This window comes from Stegodyphus dumicola, chromosome 8 (genome assembly GCF_044657685.1).
Source record: "Stegodyphus dumicola isolate Sdum_Otavi_A_Nest chromosome 8, ASM4465768v1".
NCBI classification, from domain to species: domain Eukaryota; kingdom Metazoa; phylum Arthropoda; class Arachnida; order Araneae; family Eresidae; genus Stegodyphus; species Stegodyphus dumicola.
This window is the reverse complement of record NC_140775.1, coordinates 153882847-153906637: the sequence shown is the minus strand read 5'-3', so window position 1 is coordinate 153906637 and position 23791 is coordinate 153882847. Positions and strand designations below refer to the sequence as shown.

Sequence of the window (23791 nt, the reverse complement as noted above, 5' to 3'; positions counted from 1 at the left end):
TTGCAATGAAACGTATATGAAAATTTTAGCTTAGTTTCTGAATTTTTTGGCGAATTTTTAAAAACTGCTCAACTTTTAGACTATTTGATATTTGTGATTTTAAAATGTTAACATCTAAAAATGTATGGGATATAGAATTTTCGAAGATTATAAAACAAACTTTTTTTGCCTTCTTTTAAAATAAGAATGATAAAAAATATTAATTGAGCGATTTTCTACATTTTTTAAAAATGTGTGCTGCAGTCTGAAGCAGACGAGAGAAAAATGTCGTTTATTCTGGAAACAATTGCTTTTGAGTGTGCCATTTGGGCGCACTTAAGGGCAAATTGATGATAATTGTTTTTTTCATTTTAGCGTCATTGTTTCAAGTAAAAGGCTCATTGCAATATAGTTATTACATCCAATGTCAGAAACTGCATACTCAAAGAAACTTCTTTATTCTGTGAATGACGCGCAGATACTTTTCTTTATTTCATAATTTTCTTATAGTTTATTGCTTGTGTTTTTAGTAACTAAAAATTTCGTCATTGATAATGTGTTGAGACTAAAAAACAAAAAATAAAATATTTTTTAATATAATAAACTTTTATTTAAAATGGTTATGATAATTTATGCACTAAAAGGAGAAAAATAATTAATTATATAGTTTAATCAAAATAATAGATTAAATAATTATATTTACAGAATTCATTTACAATTTAATAGCATGAATAATAAAAGCATTGGGCACCTAAATAACAAAATCTATTAATTTATTTGCATTGTCAAAAGCCTTTTTTAATTTATCATGGATGTCTCATACTTTTATTATTAGCTATATAAAACTGTAGATGAACTGTATAAATAAAATTATTTAATCTATTATTCTCATTAAAGTATTTGATAAATAATTTTTCTCTTTTAGTGCATTATCATATCCATTTTAAATAAAAGCTTATAGTACGAAAATATTTTTTAGTGTATTTTACTTTAAACAGGAACAAGTTCTTTAATTGTTATTCAAAAATGCTGATTGTACCAGAAATATGAATGGGACAAAAATATGCAAAAATGGTTAGCATCAAACATCAGCAGTTTCGCTAGTAATATCTTTTTCCAAGCTAAAGTGATTTTGACCTATACTATTGCCTATTCACGTACTGAGTCCAGCCTTTTTGGGGTATTCTTGTAAAGCGAGTGTGAAATTTAAAAAAAAAAAAAATTCATTCATCTCTTACTTTTGGCGAGCTTAAAAATTTCTTAGAAGTCTCAAATTTTGTGCTCTTTTACCTAACTGAAATATTTTATTATTAAATATTGAACATTTTTTTATACAAGCTATGATGCAAATTTGGCAACTGATGTCAAATCTCAAAAGTAAAATAATTTATTCACAAGTTTATCATTTGCAGTGAATTTCATGTCAAGCATTCTTACAAAGAAGGGACATTATCTCTGTTGAACAGTGTATTTATGTTATTTTATAGCAACATCGTTTTAATAGGATGATTCTAATTCTTAAGTTTTAGTTTTCATTTGAAGTATGCATGAACCACTGGAAGGAGAAAGTATTGTTTAAATTAATTTCTACTGGTACATACAAAATGACATTCGATTGGTAAACCATATCAAATGAAAAAGAAACATATCAATGTAAAATGTAAAATTAAGAAGGGAAAAAAACTTAGTTTGACATAAGTTTTGAATAAAGCTGAATTTCGTTCAAAATCTACACCAAACTATGGTTGCTTTCCACCCCGCCAGTTTTAAGTTTAATCATGTCTTTAACCTCACTTAACATAGGCTGTATTTACAGGGCATTGATGTAAAATCAATGAGTCGGATTTTTGTTGGATTGGCAAAGTGTGGAGCTTGGGGATGTTTTGATGAATTTAATCGCCTGGAAGAATCTGTGCTTTCAGCTTTATCCGTGCAGATACAGATTATTCAAACTGCATTAAAGGTGAAAACAAAAGAAATTGAATTGGATGGAAAAAAGGTATATTTTAACAAAATTTGAAAAACAAATTAAGTGCAATATTTCAAAGTATTAAATATTAAATGAATTTATGTTTTATTATCAGATTTTTAGTTTTTAAGGGAGCTTTTTTAAAATTTATTTTATTGATTACTGCTGTTGAAACATTTGAAATATTTCAAGAAATTACATTATTTCTATTAATCACGCAGTAGGCAATTTACCTCTTTTAGTTCGCTATTTGTTTTGTAAGTTGGCAGCACTGAAACTGGTCATTGTTTTAATTATTTCTTTTTTTTTTCTGGAGTTTTATCGCAGGTTTGAATTTAAAAATAGTGTTTTTATTGGCGCTATCCAAGAAATAAACAACGAACTAAAAGCAGTAGACCACATTCTACATGATTACCATATTTCTCTTTAAAGAAAAATATGAAAAAAATATAATGATGAAAACTAATTAGATACAATTTTTAGAAGATTGGTTATTTAATTTACATAAATGCTGGTTGAAAAGCATAATGTCAACATTATATTTAAAGTGAAATTTAAGCTACTATAGCTGAAGTGTTGAAATTTTGCAAAATTACTTTAAGAATTTATACCCCAGTTGTATGCGTAAAAGTAGAAAATGTTTTCTCATTGGAAAAATTATATGAAAGGTGCATTCTCATGCAATAAAAGTTACTATAATGCAGGAAAATAAAAGTCCGTAAAATTTCGAGTTCATGCTACTTAGCAAAACAATGAAATAGGAATTTGGCACTTCGTAATTATTTCCAATCACAGCTTTTTGACTTTTTTTTTTTTTTTTTTTTTTTTATCGTAAAAGAGCTACCTTCGTTGGTATATGCATTTATTGCAGCTATAATCTCTAGATTCATCCGTGGCAAATTCTAATTCAGAAACAATAATGAAAGGGTGAAAACATAGAAAAGCAACTCTTCATGCTGAGTTTTTTTGTTGGAGATAGAGAATGAATCTGTCTCCAAAGATAAAATTAAGAGCAAAGAAAAACCTAACAGGTTACAAAGTGCAGAGTTTGTGACTAACTGAGGCCATGGCAGGTAGTAACTGCCAAATATTTAACAAATGCACTATTACGATTGCATTATTTAGTGAATGAGAATGTGAGCAGATACTGAATTGCTATAAATAACTAGTTATATTGTATCCATATTTTTCCATTTTTTGAATATTTTTACAGAAATAAAATTTTTTATGTAATAAAACCTCATTTCAAATGTTTGCAATTTAACTTCTTTAGCGATCTGAGGAATTTAACTCTTATGTTTATGCATACATTTTAAATTTGGATATTAAATTTCTTTATATTGAATTAAAAATTTGAATATCATTACATGTAACAATTTTTTATAGGTAGAGATTGATTTTAATGCTGGTATTTTTATAACAATGAACCCTGCTGGAAAGAAATATGGTGGTAGACAAAAACTTCCTGATAATTTAAAACAGTTATTCCGTCCTGTTGCTATGACTTCACCTGATAATGATCTCATTGCTGAAGTACTTTTATTCTCTGAAGGATATAAACATTCTAAAGAATTAGGTCGTAAAGTTGTAGCTATATTTTGCTTAGCTAGGTATTTTAATAATTTTTGTCACTATTTTAATTATTTGCATTTACACGGAATTCAGTCTGTAGAAATAATTTTTAATATGTAAATGTATTTTTTTTTTTTTTTTTTTCCAGGGAACTTTTATCTCAACAGCAGCATTATGACTGGGGTCTTAGAGCACTAAAGACTGTTCTTCAGAGCTGTGGAGAACAGCTGCAAGCAGCAAAACATAATTCCGCTTCAAAAGGTTTTTCTTTTTCTTTCTCTTTCCCTCTCTCTTTTTTTTTAATCTGTTAATTTTTTGAATCTACTGTAGTTTGCTTAAACGGGATGAAAGCAATTATCTCATAGTTTTGTAAACTATTCAAGAAAATTAAATGTTTGCTGGGAAAAATAGCCATTTTCTCTTTAGGGTAGTGGAAGGAACAAAAATATTGGAAAATGGAGTGGGAATGCTCCTTGGATGTTTCGATGTTTTTCAGTGGGAGCATGCTTAAACTAATAAATAACTTTCTCACATTTTAATTTAGTTTCATTTTATTTATTTATTTTTGTCAATGTAAACTTAATGTTAATATCTGATAAGCTGTTTAAACAAATATCAATAAATTATTTGCATTTTGTACAAACAAAGATGTTAATTTTCAAAACTTTAGTTAATAATCAGAAATAAAAGGTAACAGTAAATGTAATTTCATTTTTGGTTGAATAAACTTACCTTAAGCAAAAAGTATTATTTTCAATTTTTAAAAGAAAATTAGCATTTGATATTATTTATGTCTGTGTATAGAATTCTATAAGCAGTTGATACTGTTTAATTCAATCGAAGTTTTTTGTCTGTTAATTTGAATACTTCAGTCATACTGTGTCAGTCTGGTTCTTCGTAATTAAAGTAAATTTTTTTTTTTCATTTTGCAGGTGAAATGGATATATCATTTGAAAATGAATTAGTTGTACAAGCACTTCGGACTAATACTTTGTCTAAACTAACATATGCTGACTGCCATAGGTTTGATTCGCTTATTCATGATCTTTTCCCGGATACTAAGTTTAAAGGCATTGATTATGAAAAATTAGCCCAAGCAGCTAAAGAAGTTATGTCTCAGATGAAACTTGTACAATCTGAGAACCAAGTAAATGCATTTTAAATTAGCTTTACATTATGAAGAATTTTCTTAAATTCACTTTTCTTTAAATTTTTTAATAACTAAGAATGACTAATTTTTCCATTTCTTCTTGTAATTATGAAAAAAATGGTGGTATTTCTCATAATTCATTAGATCTGCTAGTAAAGGTTGCTTCATTTAGTAAACCTTTAACTCCATAAAAGCATACTGTTTTGTTTTCAGCTAATCTTGAGCCTTATAAAATGTGTAGCAGTGATATTTAAAATAATGACTATAAAATGCTATGCAGCCTCTGTGATCATAAAATTTCCTTCTTATTTAGTGATCAAATGATCTTGAAAAGCATGTGGTGATCTTATTTGTCTGATTTAATTTCTATTTTTTTTTTTTTTTTTTTTTTTTTTAATGGAGATAACTGAAATATTTTGCTTCTAAAAATAAGGCTTACTTGTTTATAAAAGCAACATTTCTGAAACTGTATTAGCATGCTGTGGAGGGACTCTGATAATAGAGGAGATATTCAGATGTAGCTAGATGTCTGTTTTTTTTTTTTTTTTTTTTTTTTTTTTTTTTAAGTCTGTGCAGATTTATTGATTGCTATATTTCATGACACTATTTTTATTGAAGCAAAATCATTATTAAACAAAATTAGAAATCTCGTAATGTGTTGTCAATAAAGTGTTAAATATATGTAAATGAAATTAAGAGCTCATTTGTATATCATCAAATATCCTATAAACTAATTGCTAATAGTGCTGGTGAAAGAGTTTGATATCACAAAAGAATCATATAAAAGTGTTAATAAACTCTTTCTTGGAATCTAAATTTTTGTTGTGACTTTCTTTTTATGAATATAATCTCAATTCATTTTTCAAGTTTCTGTTTTACTTATTTCATAATTTTCTTTCTTAAAAATTTATTATTACTTCTGTGAGATTGGTTATTTTAGTGCTAATTTAGATTATTATTTTACTTATTTCATAATTTTCTTTCTTAAAAATTTATTATTACTTCTGTGAGATTGGTTATTTTAGTGCTAATTTAGAAATTTATCATTCAAAGTGTAATTAAATAATTTAAAGCCCAAAATTTTGATTTTATCATTTTTATTTACAGATATTTTGATTCAAGTTTGTTTAAATAGTTACATAAAATCTACTAAGTCCATTAAAAAACCTGTACCCTTTTTTATGGCACATTATATATATATATTGTTTGCTTTTTGAATGTATATACAACAGCTCATAACATATTTCAGATTTTACATCTACCTACTGTAGAATATATGTAATAATTTAAATACTGGAGACCCAGAAATGGTGAATAAAAAATATTAAAATAATCATAGCCATTTGAACAATTTCATTTATTGTTGATGATTTTTTTTCTTTCGTAATATATATATATATATATATATATATATTTTTTACTTAAACAAAAATCGTGCTTATTATCTAACAAATTTTCACATTTTTACAATAAATTCACTTGAAGCAAGCAAGTAAGGGATCAGCTGCAAGCTAGCAGAAAACAGAAGAGGAATATATATTAAAACACTATGTTAGTTAAGATATTCCATTTTGTTCTTATTGGCTAATTCAGATATCAGTTCTTGAAATGTTAAGATTGTGATTAGGTGAAGCATTATGTAAGAATCATATGACATGGATTAATTTTGAAATGATGTAGTTTTTTTAGATTAATTATAAGCATATTATTATTTTTAGTATAAAAAGGGAAAATAATCAAATTAAGAAGGGGAGCTAAGGTACTATTGCAAGTTAGAATTATAAGCATATTATTATTTTTAGTATAAAAAGGGAAAATAATCCAATTAAGAAGAGGAGCTAAGGTACTATTGCAAGTTAGAATTGTATCTAAGTCTTTTATCTTATATGTACATACAGGCATGTGTTTACATATATACATATATATGATCTTAAATTCACTTAGTGCGAAAACGAGTTATTCTACTACATGCACAATTGCTGCAAAGTAAGTTAAGAATAATATGTTTACTAAATAATATTGAATATATTATCTCCTGAGATTAATTTTAGTAGAATTATCTTAAAAGAGTGAAACCATACTTAGTAAGTTCTATTTCGAAAAATGTTTTGAAGTAACTTGAATGTAAATTGTTAAAAATGTTTAACGGGGACTTGAATTAAATCATGAATAACAAAATTTCAATTGCAAAAGGAATAAATTAAAAGCAAGTAATTAAATTAAATGCAAGTAATCACTTCCATTGATCAGAAATTAGTTGACTTGTCAAGGGGAACAAACCAACTTCCGTTCAATGAACTATAATTAAGAAATAAATATGAAGGTGTTTCGTCCTTTACTCGAGCAATAAAGCGATGCCAAACTGGCAATTCAAGCTAGGCCAAAAATTTTCCTGAGTAGAAGGGATTAAGAACCGATGCAGGGAACCAAAGAACTCATTCCGATAAAGCATTTTAGCTAATTCAATTTTGAGTGAAAAGCAATTTCTGCAGTAAAATTGATATTGCTTGAGTAACTGTCCCCTGACACCCTCATGTTTATGCATTTTAGTTCAATATTATTTGTAAAAATTAAACATTGGAAATTTTCATTATGAAATAAAATTCAGAGTAGTTGAAATAAACATTAGAAAATTACAAAATATAAGAAAAATAATGCAATCTTTGTAAAAAATAAATCAAAATTAAAAAATAAAATTTTTTTAAAGATATATAATAAGAAAAGTGAATGTACGGGAAGATATATAGGCCAGAAAAAGCATTAATTAACTTACGTTCTTTCTAGTTGGGAGTGGGCAAAATGTTCTCTTCATGTCTGACTCAGAAGGGTTGTGTTTCAGAAATTCTTTAGCGGGAGCGGGGCTTTGAATTATTAGTCGGTAAGACTTGTGTGAAGTAATTTATGGTAGTGGGAGGGACTAGGAATTCTTGAGGGACATATGTTGTGGAGCTCTTATGAGTGAAACCATCTGTTAAAATTTTTTTGAAAATACTAGTGAATGGAAATTAATTAATTTCTTGCTAATTGTCATGTCATAATGATTAAGAAAAGGAAAAAGGAATTTTCACTGTCAAAAAGCTATTTGACAGACTAAAGATTATGAAATAGGCCCATTTTTTTAGTAACAGCATAAGTCTGAAGACAATTAGCTTTTTACATTATATACAGCTTAGTAATTACACTATTACACATTATATACAGCTTAGTAATTACACATATAGTATACATATATATGTGTGTATGTCCATTAATAATGTTTATTTGTAAATTTTAGATAAAAAAGGTACTAGAACTTCAAGAACAACTGCAGCAGAGAATGGGTGTTGTAATTGTTGGCCCAAGTGGATCAGGAAAATCAACACTTTGGAAGATACTAATGAAGTCTCTTCTTCACCTTGGACAGCAGATTAAATGTTACATTGTGAATCCAAAATCAATCCCAAAACCACAGGTTTATTAATTTGCTTATGATACTGATTTTGCTGAGAAAATGTGTATTTGTTTATCATAATTCCTCATTATATTTTCTTAATTTTGAATTATGGTATAGGAAGGTTAAGCATATTGCTAAATAAAAAGCAAGAATGATATAGTAAGAACTGCAATTAAATATCTATTTGAAACTGTAATCAATTTATGTAATTAAAATATGTTATAAGCAGCACTGAAATTTTGTAAATTTGTGAAAACTAGAAATAACATCTTTGCATATTTCTAAACATGTGGGTCATCTTTTTCTTTAAAGAATTAGTTTATTAGCCCAGAAGGGTTATTAGTCTTGAAATGGCATTTTCTGTTGAACCACTAAAAGCGTTGAATCACTTTTCAAATTGTTGCCATCAAATATTATCACCCTGTGTTATATTAAAAGAAATTATATGATGAAGAATTTGCATGGATGTATGTATATTTCTCACATTGTGAAAAATCAATGGTAACTAGAGACATCGAATTTTGAATAACATAGTCCTCCACTTCAACATAGGCACCTGGAAGTCTAAGTTTGAACTTTTTTTATTATTTATTTCATATTTTGTAAAACTTTAATGAATTGATTAAAAAAATCAACGATTTCAAAACAAACAGTGGTAACACTGTACAGAATAAAACACATTTATTTCCAGCATGTGAAACTATCTTAAAGTGACCACATTTTCATTGAGACAAAGCAGAACAAATGGAATGAAATGAGAATTGTAATTTAGTTATGAAAGCAGACCGCTAATTGAAAAAAATATATTTTATTGTATTCATTCATATACTTGTCTATAAATATACAAAAATATATTTATTACTAACTATTGGTAACTATAAAAATATTTGTAAAAAACAATAATTTGAATATCATATTTTTTAATTAATTTAAAATTTTATTAAAAAAATAATGATTTTCTTTAACGGTCATATTTTTTATCTGAGTGAATACTTTGCAATAAATTTGGATCGTTTATTAAAATGTCGTGAAATTTCTCACATGAATTGGTCAAATTATATTTTGCACTTAATATAGATTTAAAAGTTTTAATGTTCAACTGCATTTTTTCAATTGTCCATATTTTATTGATACTAGAAAAAGCACGTTTTGTTGCTGCATTTGTTCCTGGAAGGGAGAGCATGTGTTCTACAATTTTCAAAATATTTTCATAAGGAATATTATTCTGTATAAAATGAAGGAATAACTCCGTCCATTTTTTTGTCTGTTTCCACATTTGCAGAGAACCAACATATAATTTTTTCATCAGTAATGTATCTTTTTACCAATGACACCTCATCAAAAAGATCATTTTTGCAAATATTTTTCAGAAAATGGTTTCTAATACTATATTAAAAAGATTTTTCCACATATTCCCTTAAAATCTCCTTTTTTAATGTCACTCAATGAAAATTAATATCCTTGAACTGAACTGTCCATTATTCAAGATATTCCAAACAGTTATTATAAAAATTTCTGACTTCTTTCAGAAAATCTGGTCGTTTAATGGCAACTTATTCTTCCAACCTAGTGATGTCCTTTCGAATAACTAAAGGAACGTAATCGTTATCAATTCTTTCTTGCAATTTTGTTTTTAAATTATTGATTTCTTTTGTTTTTAAATTTTTGATTTCATTTGACACATCCGTAACTGAAATTTTGTCCCTTTCAATAATTTTCACAGCATTGTGAAATAATGTAGCTTGGTTGTGGATGAACTGAAGCCAAATTTGTGATGTGTCATTTTCAAAAAAGAGCTGCAATATTTTTGGGCATTTATCTTGTGATAAAAAGTATGATTTTATTGGTTGATGTTATTATTTGTTTATTGGTTATGTATAATAAGTTATTGTTATGTATAATCATATATAAGTATGATTTTAAAAATATTTTCTACAGCTGGTAAAAGATCTAGCCATCTTGTTTTGCTGTAAGCAATAATTCTTTTATATTCGATTTCTGTGCTTTCACAAAAATCCTTCAAAATGTCGACACACACAGTATATATACATATAAATACGAATAAATTTTTGCAATAACATTTTCAATATCCACTGAAAGTAAGTCGGATGTTGTTTGAATAGTATTGTGTAGAATGTGGGCTGCACAACCTACTGCAATAATTTTTGGGTTCAAATGTTTATTAAGTTTCATAAAAACGTTATTGATGCTTCTTTTAGCTTTTCCACCAAAATTTGCGTTAGTGTTATCCTCACAATAAGCAATAATTTTATTGTTCAAATTATTCTTTTTTAAAATAGCACTTGTTGAATCACAAATTATTTATGAAGTTTCACCCGGCAACAATTCTGGGAAATAATTTTAAATCTTTGTGGTTAGAAGCATCATAATATAAGGACATAAATGTGTATTTATTTAATTCTTTCTGCAATTGTGAAAACGAATATGATGAAAAACATAATAACTGCTTCGGTTTTATCCTTGCACATGCAAATTTTTCGTCGTACAATGTTTTAAACATATGCGATGTACAATCAGTTGATCTGAAACTTTGATTGTGGTTTATGGTGTGGAAAGCACATAGCCCTTCAGCTAATGCTAGCTGTTCCTCCGTTAACAACACATATTCCTTGATGAGACATAATGACAATGATCAAACACCAGCGAATAAATCTAACTCGTTACATCGCCTAATTTAGTTTACTCTGCATGCATTTTATGTGTTTTTTATGTATTTTTTATTTCTTTATATTCACTATAATAATTAATATATAATAGGTAATATATGTTTACAGTACATTTAAAATAAGAAATGCAGATGCTTTCTAAATAGCGGGACATTTTTAAAAATCGGCGGGATGTGGGACAATCCTCCAAAAAGCGGGATTGTCCCACCAAAATCAGGACGTGTGGTCACTTTAGACTAGCTGTCAGAAATTCTAAAGATGTACTGTTTTTAGTCCAAAGTGGCATTATCCCAAATGCTCTCGAAACATGCTCGTGTAAATGAAAAAAAAATGCTCCTTTGGGCATAATACAAAATCTCGAGATTTTGTATTATGCCCAAAGGAGATTTTTTTTAAGCCAGTTGTTCTGTGCGATTTCTGGAAAGCTATTTAATATAGACTGGACTCACCAGTAGCCAAACAGTTAAGGGCAATGGATATTGCTCTTAACTATTAACTTAGTTCAACCTTGTTCAGGTTTGATCCCAGGTGAATGGGCTGGCTGTGTGGTTGGTTTTCATGGTTTTCCCCTTGTATGATGTAAATACGATACAGTTCTCAGAAAAACCTCCATAAATGCATCCATTCCCTCAGGCAGACAGGCCTCATGGCTTTGTCATATTTAAATATCATAATTAAATATATCATATTTAAAATAATTGAATCAAATTAATAAAGACTGAAACAAAACTTGTAATTATCTTTAACTGCTTACTGAAATATGATTTAATTTTAAGAATTTTTGTTTTAAATTACCCTGTTTACTCATGTATTCCACCTTTTTTGCTAATTTTACTGTACAAAAATCAAGCATTGAAAATTATGCTAATAATTTAATTTCTGAAGGACACGGTCACAGTAAGACACATGAAAAATTGTCATAGATAAACTACCATTAACTATCACAATATTATTTACTTAAACGAAACCTACATTCTAATGGAATATATAGTAATATTAACATTATAACTATTAAGATACATTCATTTCTACTCCCTTCTATCTTGAATCTTCCCTGCTCTTATAGTCCAGTTCCTAGACCTCAAATCATTCAGTGCTGCTAGGACTATTGTCTGTGTCATCTGCTATACTTGCCAGTTATTGGCATCATCCCTGTTGTCATCAACTTTGTAAGTTGCTGAATATTGGTAGTTCAACTTGTTTGATTCCAGGCAAATGAGGTAGCTGCATGGGCATTTTGGTGGTTTTCCTCATGTGTAATATAGATACAAGCCAGTTTCTCTTATAAAGTCCTCTATAAAAGCATCCATGTCCTTGGAAGATAGCCCTAGAGTGCTCTACCATAATCAAATGAATAAACAAACAAAAATCATCTTTGTCACCATTCAATCTGTTCTACTTGCAATGACCTTCAGAACCATCAGCAGCATTAGATATCTCCATTTTTTTTTTAAACTCTTCCCTATAATTGGTTCATCAGTTATAGGTCCATGCCTCCAAAACCCACAAGCAAATCAGTTTGTAAGATGAAAACAACTGCTGTATCGATGAAAACATTTTAAAATTTAGAGGAGCTTTCCTTCTGAGCACCTTAAAGAAGGAGAAAATAACATGAATATTAAAATAATTTTCAAGATCTTGTGTTAGAAATCCAGGGGAGGATACATGAGTAAATACTGTATATCTTGTAGAATATTTTTGCTATTTTTTACTGTTAAAGTGTAATTTATAATTACATAATTTCCTCTGTTAAAAAGGGTGAACTTTTAAATTTTACATAACATCAGTAATTATATTTTTTAATTTTGATTTAAAATATGCATCAAATGTCATACCCTAAATAAATAGTAATAAAAATTACATCTTATTCATCAAGAATATAATTGTAAAAGTAATCAGTAAATAATTTAATTTAATCAGAAGTAAATTTTAGCAAGCATCTCTTTACATAATTAAAGGTTAATCCAACTTGAGCATTTTGATACTTCGGCAATGAAAAAAAAATTATTTTAATGTAATATTAGAGTAAATTTTATTATGTATCTGAAACACCAAATATTGCAAATTTCAAGTGCTAGATTATTGTATCTTTCAATAAGCTATGATAATTTTAAATATCAAATAATACATTTAAATATGTTTTATAAATATACTCAAGTTTTTAAAGACATGTTCTTTGAAAATGGATTCCTTAATTTTATCATTTGTTTCTCTCCCTCTTCTTCTTCTCCTTTTTTTTTAAACAATAGATCATTTATACAAAAATTAAAAATTTCAGCTATTGGGCTATATTGATTTGGATACTAGAGAATGGCATGATGGTGTATTGACATTTAGTTCAAGACAGGTTATTAAAGAGCCAGAGGGTAATAATGTATTTTCTTTTTAGTAATGTTTAAATGTTTCCTTTATTTATCTAAACTTTTACCTTAATGATTGCTTATTCTTATATGTATATGTGCTTAGTTGCTACTTATTTCATTATATATAAGAATATTTCTTAGAATCTATCACACACTAATTTTACTGATTACAATATAACTATTTTTCTCTGTTGAACTTTTGTACTTAATTAGCTGTAGGCTCTTTTTAGATATTTATTTCAGAAACACTTTCTGTTACTCTTTTGAAATTTACTTTGCATTACCTTCTGATTTAGACTGCAAAATATCTTTATGTCTCTTTCTACAAAATAAAACTTATAGTTTTTACTACATGAATACATATTTAAACTTACTAGTTTAATGTGTGCTTCTCTTTGTTAATCTGAGATTATTTCACATAAAAAATCTGCATTCATATTTAGAATCTTTATAACTGAAGTCTAGTTGTCTATTCTGCTATCCAGTAATTAAAATTATTTTTTGATATTCAGATTAAGACTTCTCAATGTTATTTATGTAGGGAAGTTTTCAGTATGAACTATTACTTTTAAAACTTCTAACATTGTAACAGCAAATACATTTGAAGAAGTTTATATGAATTTCATGCCTGTTTTAGTTCTTTTGGTCATAGATTTAATAAACATAATGCATAGAGCTTCTTTGCATTATGTTTGTATTAAAGTTTCTTGTATTAATGTAATCTTTATATTAAAGTACATTTGAAGAAGTACTTTAAAAGTACTTTTAATTCTTCTTAGGTCTTTTGGTTGTCTATTTAATAAACATAATGCGTAATTTGAGAATTTTAAGCAAAAGAAATGAGGTCATTTGTATCACTTTAGTTGCATTTGGAATTAATCATATTACCTTTTTTATGTATTTGAATACTTTCTTTAGATATTGAATTCTTTCTTAAAATGGAATTAAATAAAAATAATCATCAATAATATGAATTATTAATCAACAGTAATATGAAAAGGCCATGAGAGACTGAAATTGACAAAAGTAAACTGCAGTTATGTTTTTTTTTTTTTTTTTTTTTTTTTTTCATTAAATAAAACGAATATATTATTAGAAGACAAGATTTTTATGGAAATACTTAGGTAATTTTTGGTAGAAAAAACTCTTGTATTAAGAATATACCCACAAACACTTCTTTAAAATATCATTGAGAGGAATTCTGTAGCGTATTTGAAAGTGAACAATATAAAAACTTCTCACATTCAAGAAACTATAAAAGGAACTGGTACAGATTAAATTTTAACTGCAATTGAAATTATCAAAGTGAAAAGAACTTTGAGCTGATTAAAATATACTCAAGCACATGCAAGTCATAAACAGATAAACATGTGGCAATGTATTGCAATGAATCAAAAGGGGTGAACAGGGTGCCTTTGATCATTGGCACATTGTTGATGCAAGACATGATTATTCTACCAGTCATAGAACAGGTCCAATACTCAATAGATATCCTAATTTGATCAAAAGATGTTTATGTTAAATAATCTGTAGGAAGGAAAACTGATCACAATAAAAATGCTTGGCTGAATTACATTAATATCTATCAAAAGATGTTTTGGCTGAATTATGTTAAACAGGAATAATCTTTAGGAATGAAAATTGAATGTATTTCAATTTGAATTCAATAAGATTGAAGTTTTATCATGATAGACTAATCAGGACTTTAGTAAAATGCAGAGTTTCATTAATATAGCAATGGAAAAAAATTAATAAAATTGAAATAAGCTAGAGCTAAGTTGCTGAACTGATAAGCAAAGGCATGACTCTATTTGTTTATGAAAAAGTTTAACAGCAGTCCTTACTCTCATCATATCATGGCTTAAGTTGATTTTCTGTCTTGACAAACTCTTTAAGAATTATAATTCTATGTACAATGATTTTGTTCTGAAGTAACAGCAAGTTTTGGACTTTTATGATAATCATGCAAAAGTTTTACTGCAGTCTGCAGTATTAACACTTACTATGTGCCAACCTTAAGGCTATGCTAATGCAGACTGCATCTAGGAACCTCAAGGTATTTCAGGCAGTAGAAGATCTAGCTTACAAAACTCATATGCCCTGCTAACTATGCATGATCAGAGAGAAAATAATACTAAATTATGCTGCCAGATGAATCCTTATTACTACTGTGTCAGACAGATTAAAAAAAAAAAAAAATGTGTTCATGATATCAGTATAACACTAAGACCCATTCTACAAGTTAGTTCTCTTCAAGATAATACTGGGTTTTTGATGGTATATGAAACCATATCTTGGAATAGACTTAAACTTTTAATAAGAGAGAGAGAGAGATCCTCAAGAACTTCATGTTGCCTTAATATACTAGCTAATTCAGTTTTTATTTTTGTTTAATTCTGAATCATTCATTTGAATAGAAATCAACAGGCATATATCATGACATGGCTTAAAAAGCAAATGCTTGAATTCTAGACTATACGAGTGGTGCAGATCTCTTGACTTAAGCTCTGTTGAATTCCTTTGATATCTGATTACTAGACATTCCTGTTGAAAGAAGATAGGTCCTAAAAGTTTGAATAGAATAAACTGATAAATAGTCATTTCCAATTTTTTTTTTTTTTTTTTTTTTTTTGGGGGGGGGGGGTTGAACTTTTTTTCTTTTGCTTTCTCATTATTTAATAGTAAATACATATTTCATAATTTAAACTACTCATTGTGGTTTGTTTATAGGCAATAGCATTGAGATTCAAAATCTATGTTTTTCACATAAGAATTATTTGTATTCATGACAGGTAACATAGGGAAATTCATTAAAAATTGCACAGGTGAAAATCTACTCTATGCTAAAATAATTTTCTTAAACATAAGTAAAATAGAAAAACTGAAAGCATAAGAGATTTTAGTAAATTATTAAAAAGGTGTTGCAGTGAATCCAAAGGTGGTCAGTCTGTAAGGAGTGACATGTTTTTTGCTACTGAATTTCCAAAAGTGGTGGTGGAGGAATTGCCAGATGCCATGTGTACGAATTCTGCCATAAAAGTTTAAACATAAAAGTTTAAACCTTAGTTTTTTTTCTGTGTGAATTAAATAAAGAAAAAAATTAAATAAAAATTTCAAGGTTTAATTTATTTTAACTGTACACAAAAATAACATTTTGATGACAAAATGATGAATGCAGGAATAAATCATTTAAATTTTTTATGGAAACTAGTTTGACAATAAGTTATTGAAAAATATATCTGATTTTTTTTCCAGTTAATTTGGATAAACAAGGTTCTGTTTTCAAATAACCAACATTATTGCAAATATCTTACAAGTTTTTCCATCATTTTATTTTTCACTTTCATTTAGGAACTAGCTTCTTTCACTTTAATTTGGGAACTAGGTCTTAGTTTTTTTTTTTTTTTTTTTTTTTTTTTGTTTCGTTTTTTTAAATAGTACTTACCTATTCATATATGTATACATAAAAGTACATAAGTAATACTGTATAACTTTTTAACAACTAAATAAAAGCACATAAGTAATATTGTACAACTTTTTAACAACTTAATAATCATGTAAATATTATAATACTTTTCTTGTTAATAGTTTTTCTGTTGTACTTTCATTAAAGATGTGTTTTCATGGATTATCTGTGATGGGGATATTGATCCCGAATGGATTGAATCTTTGAATTCAGTATTAGATGACAATAGATTATTGACTATGCCTTCAGGAGAGCGCATTCGCTTTGGATCAAATGTTAACTTCTTGTTTGAAAGCCATGACCTCAGTTGTGCTTCCCCTGCAACGATATCAAGAATGGGCATTATTTTCCTGAGGTAATATTAAGTTTCTCTTTTGAATGAAACTCTCTAGATTCTCTAGAAATTAGGCATAATCTTTCTTTGTCCTCATTGTCAGCAATGAAGATGTTAACATCAAATCTTTAGTAATCTCATGGCTTGAAGAACAAGATGAGGATAATAGATTGACATTGCAAATGTTTATTGATGATCATTTTTATAAAGCATTAGACTGGGTTTTAAAACAGGTAAGTAACTGGATAATGTTATTGTTTTGTTATATTTTAAGCTATTAAAATGCTTTAAATTTCTAAAATAAGGATATTAAGAAAATTTTTATGTTTCTAGAATTTCTTGCAATAATTCATTTTAACATTTTTTTGTCTGTTTGTTTCTTTAATAATGAATACTTCAAAAATGTTTTCATTTCCTGTTGTCTTATTCCTCTATAAAAATAACACATTATTTGTTTAATTTAAACTGATTTATTATGGAAATGTGTGTTGTTGGATGTTCTGGTAAAAATATTTGTTATTCATATAACTGAACTTTTTTAAATGTCTTGTGATTAAAAACTGTACTAATTTTATTTAATATTTATGATGCATAAAAGGCATCTATCACATTGAGAGAGAAGAAATAATTTTAAGACTATATATATATATATGTATATTTATATATGTAAACTAGAACAGAGTTATGAGGATAAAGTTATAAGAGAGTTATGAGGATAAGTTCTACTAAATTGTTTTCAGAATGACTGTTACAAGTAGAAGACATGGAACTGATAAAAGTCATTTTGAGTTTCCATGGATGAAAATGCTTAAATCAAACACAGTTTATATTGTTATCTCAATTTTAGAAAATTCCGTTTGAGAAGTCCAAAATTTCAAATGAAGATATATTCTGCTATTCTACAAAATAGCCCTTTTTTTTTTTTTTTTTTTTGATTTGTTTATTTTTGCTTTTATTATTATGTCAGCCATTTGTTATGTACACTGCTCTTCAAAATTAAAGACAACCCTCTAAGCATTATGGACATAAAATTCCATACTGAAGGATGATTTTCCAATTCATTACACATGAAAATCTTTGCCTAATTCAAATACCTCCGATTTTAAGTTTAATGTGTATTGAAAGAAAGGATTCAAGGTACAGAGTTAAAGGGTCATTATTAAGTTATAACCAAGTAAATACTATTTATTCATGGCATTTAGGGAAACTTTTAAATTTTAGGAAAAAAACCTGTAATGCCTTAGCATTACAATTAAGGGTTAAAAATAACCTCCCTTGTTTTGGCAACAGACTTTTCTTTAGTATGGTGTATGGTCATTTCTAACAGAAATGCGAACATCATATCCTCATTTCATAAAATTTTCCAAACTTTTGTCAAGTCTTGTGGAATTTCACTCCATTCTGAAAATTCAATTTCAGAATCTGGGTTGTCCAAGTAGGCATTTAATGCCCTGGAATCCTTTGGTCTAAGGCATCTCACACATGCTGAGTCAGGTTTAAGTCTCTTGAGTAAGCTAGTTAAGCCATTTGAGTGGTATTACAAAGTATTCTGACGCCAGAGACGCTTGATGTAGATGAGCATTGATATCCATTAGAAAAAATTAAGGACAACAGTCTTCCTAAACAGCCTTATATAGACTTTGAAGACTTTGCTATGTGACCAATTACAGAACTGCTAATAGAAATATGCAGCTTGGTTTGGCCATTTTTGATAAATCCATCCCACATCATGAAACTGTTTCTCTAAAAATGGGATCTTTCATAAGAAGGGAAGGCAAGTTGCATGTTCCTTGCACCTTCCAGATCAAGATCTTAGTTTAGGCTATCACTATATGGTATATATATTTCTATTCCTCCTGGCTCCACTGAACATGATGATGATAATGTAAGATGTAGTAATTAGGACACAAACCATTCATTTTCGTGCATCAAGACCAACCTCATGAAGCCTTTATGAAGCAGTAAAATGGTTGATTTGAGTTCATGTGGCAACCTGAATGTCCGAATCAAACTACAGTAATTGTCTGATATTTTTTCCCTGTCAACAATGACATTGGATGCTGTTGTTTAACCTGCCTTTGACTATGCTGGCTACAGACTGATTCACTGCTTAAAAATCGGTTACAATGTTACTGTTAAGATTGCCTGCTTTTGACTAAGCTGTCTACAAACTGGTTCACTGCTTAAAAAACAGTTACGAGTTCTTGATATGACACTTTGAGGGATTTTTTAGATCTTGGGCATCTTCCATTTGTGTTTAACCCCCTTGAATCTACAAATTAATTCTCACATTTGCTCTTCACTTAAATAATGCCATTCCTTCGTAACTAAAGAAACTGATGATGTTCAGAAACTATTTTAAACAACACTAAATGCCTCAATTCCTGTATGCGTCCATTGTGCAGCATGTTGTCAATCTTCTGATTTTCATATTTCGTGTGCAGAAGTCCGATTTTGCATTCATCTTTAGAAAATTAATATAAATAATTACATAATTGGACCCTGGTTGAAACTTTTAACCACTGAATCCAAGTACATTTTTTTTTTCAGATTATCCTTTAGTCTTGGCGAGCAGTGTGTGTGTGTGTATCTGTATATATTATAACGAAGTGCATTATAATTTTTTAAAATACATATTACAATAATTTTCTGAATTCTGTTATGCAATAGAATGACTTTGTTTTGGAAACATCTGTGGTGGGCACAGTTAAGACTGCACTTTCTCATCTGAAAGGTACAAAAAATATTTCTCAGTTTGCAATTAATTTAACTAGAGGACTGGGAAGTAATTTGAAGAAAACTACTAAAGAAGCTTTAATGAGAGAGGTAATTAAAATGTTATCAAATTTCTTGATCCTTGTTTGACAATATTTGGGCTTAATAGTATATTAATATAAACGTGTATAGTTATTCGTAATAATGCCTTTATATTTTTAACTTAATTATTGCCATATTTTCATTTGTATGTATTGATAATGAACTTAATTAAGAATGACATTTTTAATAATTGTTATTCTTCAAGCAATTTGAATATGCTATGACTCTCTTATAATATGGTGTTTGAAGTGGATAGATAATTACACTGAATTATCAAATTCTATGTTGTTAGCCTATGAAAAGTTGAGTGACTTAAGCCATGGAATACTAGTTCTATTCCTCGGTTCTAAACCTGGGTACTGATTAGGTTGGTTGCATGGAGTAATATGAATAAAAATCAAGTTTCCATAGAAAGTCCTCCATAAAAAGCATTCCTTTATTTAAGCAGACAGTCATTGAATGTTTTGCCATAATTAAATAACTATTCATTATATCATAAATCATATTATCATAAACACTATATCATATTATCATAAACAAGGAGTAACCTCAAATAAAATAATTCCCTTGCAGTTTTCTAAAATTATGCATGAAGTTTAGCTATGCTACTGACGTATTTGATTCAAGCAGAAGTGTAGTTTATTAGTGGGAATGTGATGCTTATTATTCTTCTCAAAATTTTGACTTGCATATTTATTTTAGAGTGCTGGAAATAATCATCCGAAAATTGTATGGATTTAATGTTATTATCAGATGGCTATCAGGTTAACTTATATCATTTCTTAATTCTCGTTGCTCACTTTGAAAAATGCCTCTGCGGACAAAATAACTCCTGATTACACTTTTTCAAAACTGTGTTTATAGTAGCTTTTTAGAAGTAGACATTTTGAAATTTAAATATTTATTTATGTCTAATTTCAGTTTTCAAATGAAAAAATAAATGTTTCTCTAAATTTTTAATTGTATCATGATCAAAGACTTACAGCTAATAGAGTACAAAACAACTTAATAATGTTACATGTGAAAGTATAAAACCGTGTGCGGAGAATGATATGGGCAAAAATGTTGTTAAGGTATTGAATATAGCAAAACACACATATTTGTATTATATTGTGAACTTTCCAAAGAAAACTGGCATGTATTAAATTACACATGGAGAAAATCATAAAGATCAAACATGCAGCTAGTTCATCCACCTTGATTCAAACCTTGTCAAATTACCAGTAATCAGCAGTATTTAACCACTCGGTCTTTAGTGAAGTGCAAAAATTTGGTACTTGAACAATTAAACATATTTCAGGATATTGTCTTTCTAAGCTATTGTAATTTTCTCTGGGTATACACAAATTTAAAGTTTTAAGTTTCTGATTGCTATGCTTCATCTGTATGGTCTTTATTTGCTTACAAATCATCATAACTTAATTATCTAAGCTAAAACACTAACTTTTTTATCTGTTATTAGGGTTAAACTCGTGACTTATTCTTTCAAAACAGTTTTCTTACTGCTTTCCTTATTTTCTTACTGCTTTCTTATTGCTTATTATACTGTAAGAAAACTGTTTTGAAAGAATATACAGTATACAGTATATATATTGTTACGAAATGTACAGGCGTGGTAAGGTAGCTTCCCCGCAAAGCAGTTTTAGGTTTGCCACATTTGGTGAGAAATCGCCCATTGGCAACAAAATAGGCGATATAGCATGGACAGTTGGAGAACCTTCTGGAATGAATTCTTACCGGTTTAGCCCAGAATGTTCCCGAACACAAGCCGAAAGCTACATAAACCCTGCTGGTCCACAGTCAGTTAGTGTGTGTGCCTCGTCTAGCAAGCTGATAGTCATATTGAGCTAGTATCTCGAAGTCTAGCTCCGAGGTGGTCGTCGAGGGCATCGAGAGAGTCTTTTAGTGCATCGTCGAGTTTTGTCTTAGACTGTGCTGAGTCGAGAGCTATACTCTTATGTATCGTCGAGTTCATTGTGTGGAGAGTCTCGAGAGTACATGGAGTTCCGAGAACAACCAAGCGGTATTGGGAGCTGTATTCGGGTGCTTTGCAGTGAAGCTGTCTCCACCGTTATTGCTTGACAGTGTGAAGGCTGTGTCACTGATTGTTCCAACATGTTTATGTAGATCTCCGACGACTGTAAAAAGTGTTATTGGAGCTGTCCTGATTAACATTGGCTAAATAAAGTGTGTTTCGATGCTTCATCAAGTGTCGTCGTTATTCACTCCAAATCCACAAACCCTGTACAAACGTGAACGAAGAAAATAACGCAACAACTGGTGTGAGAAGAAAGAAAAAACGTAACAATATGTTATATATCATATATATACTGTATACTGCAAATATTTACAGTACACTGTAAATATTTACAGTATATATCAAATATGTACTGTAAAAAATGAATATTGTAACTTTCATGTCAGAAAATAATCCTGTAGAAATTAAAAATTTTTGCCTCCTGCCCATGATAAAAAAATGTAATAGCATTCTAGGGTTCTGAGAGCTTTAAATATAATTTGTTAACATAACTTATATACAGAAAAAGATTAGCATAATGGGAGAAAGCTTCATTTTGCAGTTTAGCGTAGGCATACATTATCAAAAGTTATTTTGATTAAAAAGTGCAGATTAAGAAGAAAATATGAAAGTTAGTAGCATGACTACTTTTAGTATGTCTGTATGTAAACTGAGAGACATAAATATAAAGTTTTTATTTAAGTCTCGCAGATCTGAGGAATTTTGGAAAGCGTTTTGTCTCAAGTTATTTCCGTCAAATAATTTTTTGCATTTAGTAGTATGTGCATTGATTTAAGAAAAGGGGGGAGAAATATTTTTAGGATTTTAGTAATGAGATTACATTGTACAGAATATAATCTCATTAATAAAATCCTAAGAACAGCTTCTGCGTGTGCATCATGTAAGGTACTCGTATACACATCTTCTAACTTAGTTTAAAATAATTATGTTTTACAATGAAAATTAGGGATTGCATATACTCTTTTTCTTATTCATTACCTGAAGTTTTTCTGTAAAGAAATATTAAATACGCATTTGCAAATGTTAATTTCCTTATTTTATGTTTTGATTGTTATAGTAGCACATCTTTAAAGTAAAAAATTCTTTTCCTTATTCATAATAGAGAGTTTATTATGAATGATAAAATTATACTTTTCATGAAAATGTGCCTGTAATCTTAATTTGTTTTGTTCCATCCAGAGTCAAACATAGCTTTTACTACTTTTAATTTGTTTTAATATACCATAATTCAGTTTTAAATAACTTATGAAATTAAATTTCAATTAATTCATTTCAGTTTTCAGCTTTTACATGTTCTAAAAGTATACTGTGTGAAATTTATGACCATTTTATAGTTGCAAGGTTGCAAATGAAGTCATTTAATAGTAGCAATAATGTGTTATAATATATACATTTTAACAATAGTATGTATAATATAAAATCAAATAATTTTATATGTTTTGATATAACTGTGAAAGAATAACAAACACTTTAGCAGCAATTGTAAATATATATATATATATATATATATATAATGTATTTTTGTATCAAATTAAAGGCAATAAATTTCTGAGCTTCGTCCATGATGTATTGTTATATACTTTTTCTGCAAAACAAGTGTAAAAAATATTAATACTAATATTCAAATCTGTATACACTAATTGCTGAAGTTAGAAAGCTGCAACTTTCTAAAAATTTAGACCAAAATGCTGAAAATGATGGCATTATGTAAAATGTGTAAATAACATAAGAAATAATGTGTTGATTTATTTTTAATAAAATTATGAATCATCTTTAATGTTAAAGAGTTAAGTCAAGCAAATATGTTAATTAAATAAAGCAGCAAAAAAGAGCTTCTATTTTCAAATCTAATCAATAATTATCAAATGGAAAAGAAACATGCCAATGTAAAATTTAATGCTATGCAAAAAAGAATCTTTAGTGTAGCATAAATTTTAATTAAACCCTCAATTTTGAGAGTGATCAAACACATGTCCTTTTCTT

General features: G+C 28.3%; 1 protein-coding gene across 1 annotated transcript in view; it reads left to right on the top strand.

The window, feature by feature from the left end:
• Window positions 1–23791, top strand: part of btv (dynein cytoplasmic heavy chain beethoven) — a 256105-nt gene that overhangs the window by 106114 nt on the left and 126200 nt on the right. Inside the window, exons 29-37 of the mRNA XM_085822605.1 lie at window positions 1796–1978; window positions 3335–3558; window positions 3669–3781; window positions 4453–4667; window positions 7945–8121; window positions 13069–13156; window positions 16767–16974; window positions 17057–17186; window positions 19624–19779. Coding sequence (XP_085678731.1) covers window positions 1796–1978; window positions 3335–3558; window positions 3669–3781; window positions 4453–4667; window positions 7945–8121; window positions 13069–13156; window positions 16767–16974; window positions 17057–17186; window positions 19624–19779 — 1494 coding nt within the window. The remainder of the gene's footprint in view (window positions 1–1795; window positions 1979–3334; window positions 3559–3668; window positions 3782–4452; window positions 4668–7944; window positions 8122–13068; window positions 13157–16766; window positions 16975–17056; window positions 17187–19623; window positions 19780–23791) is intronic.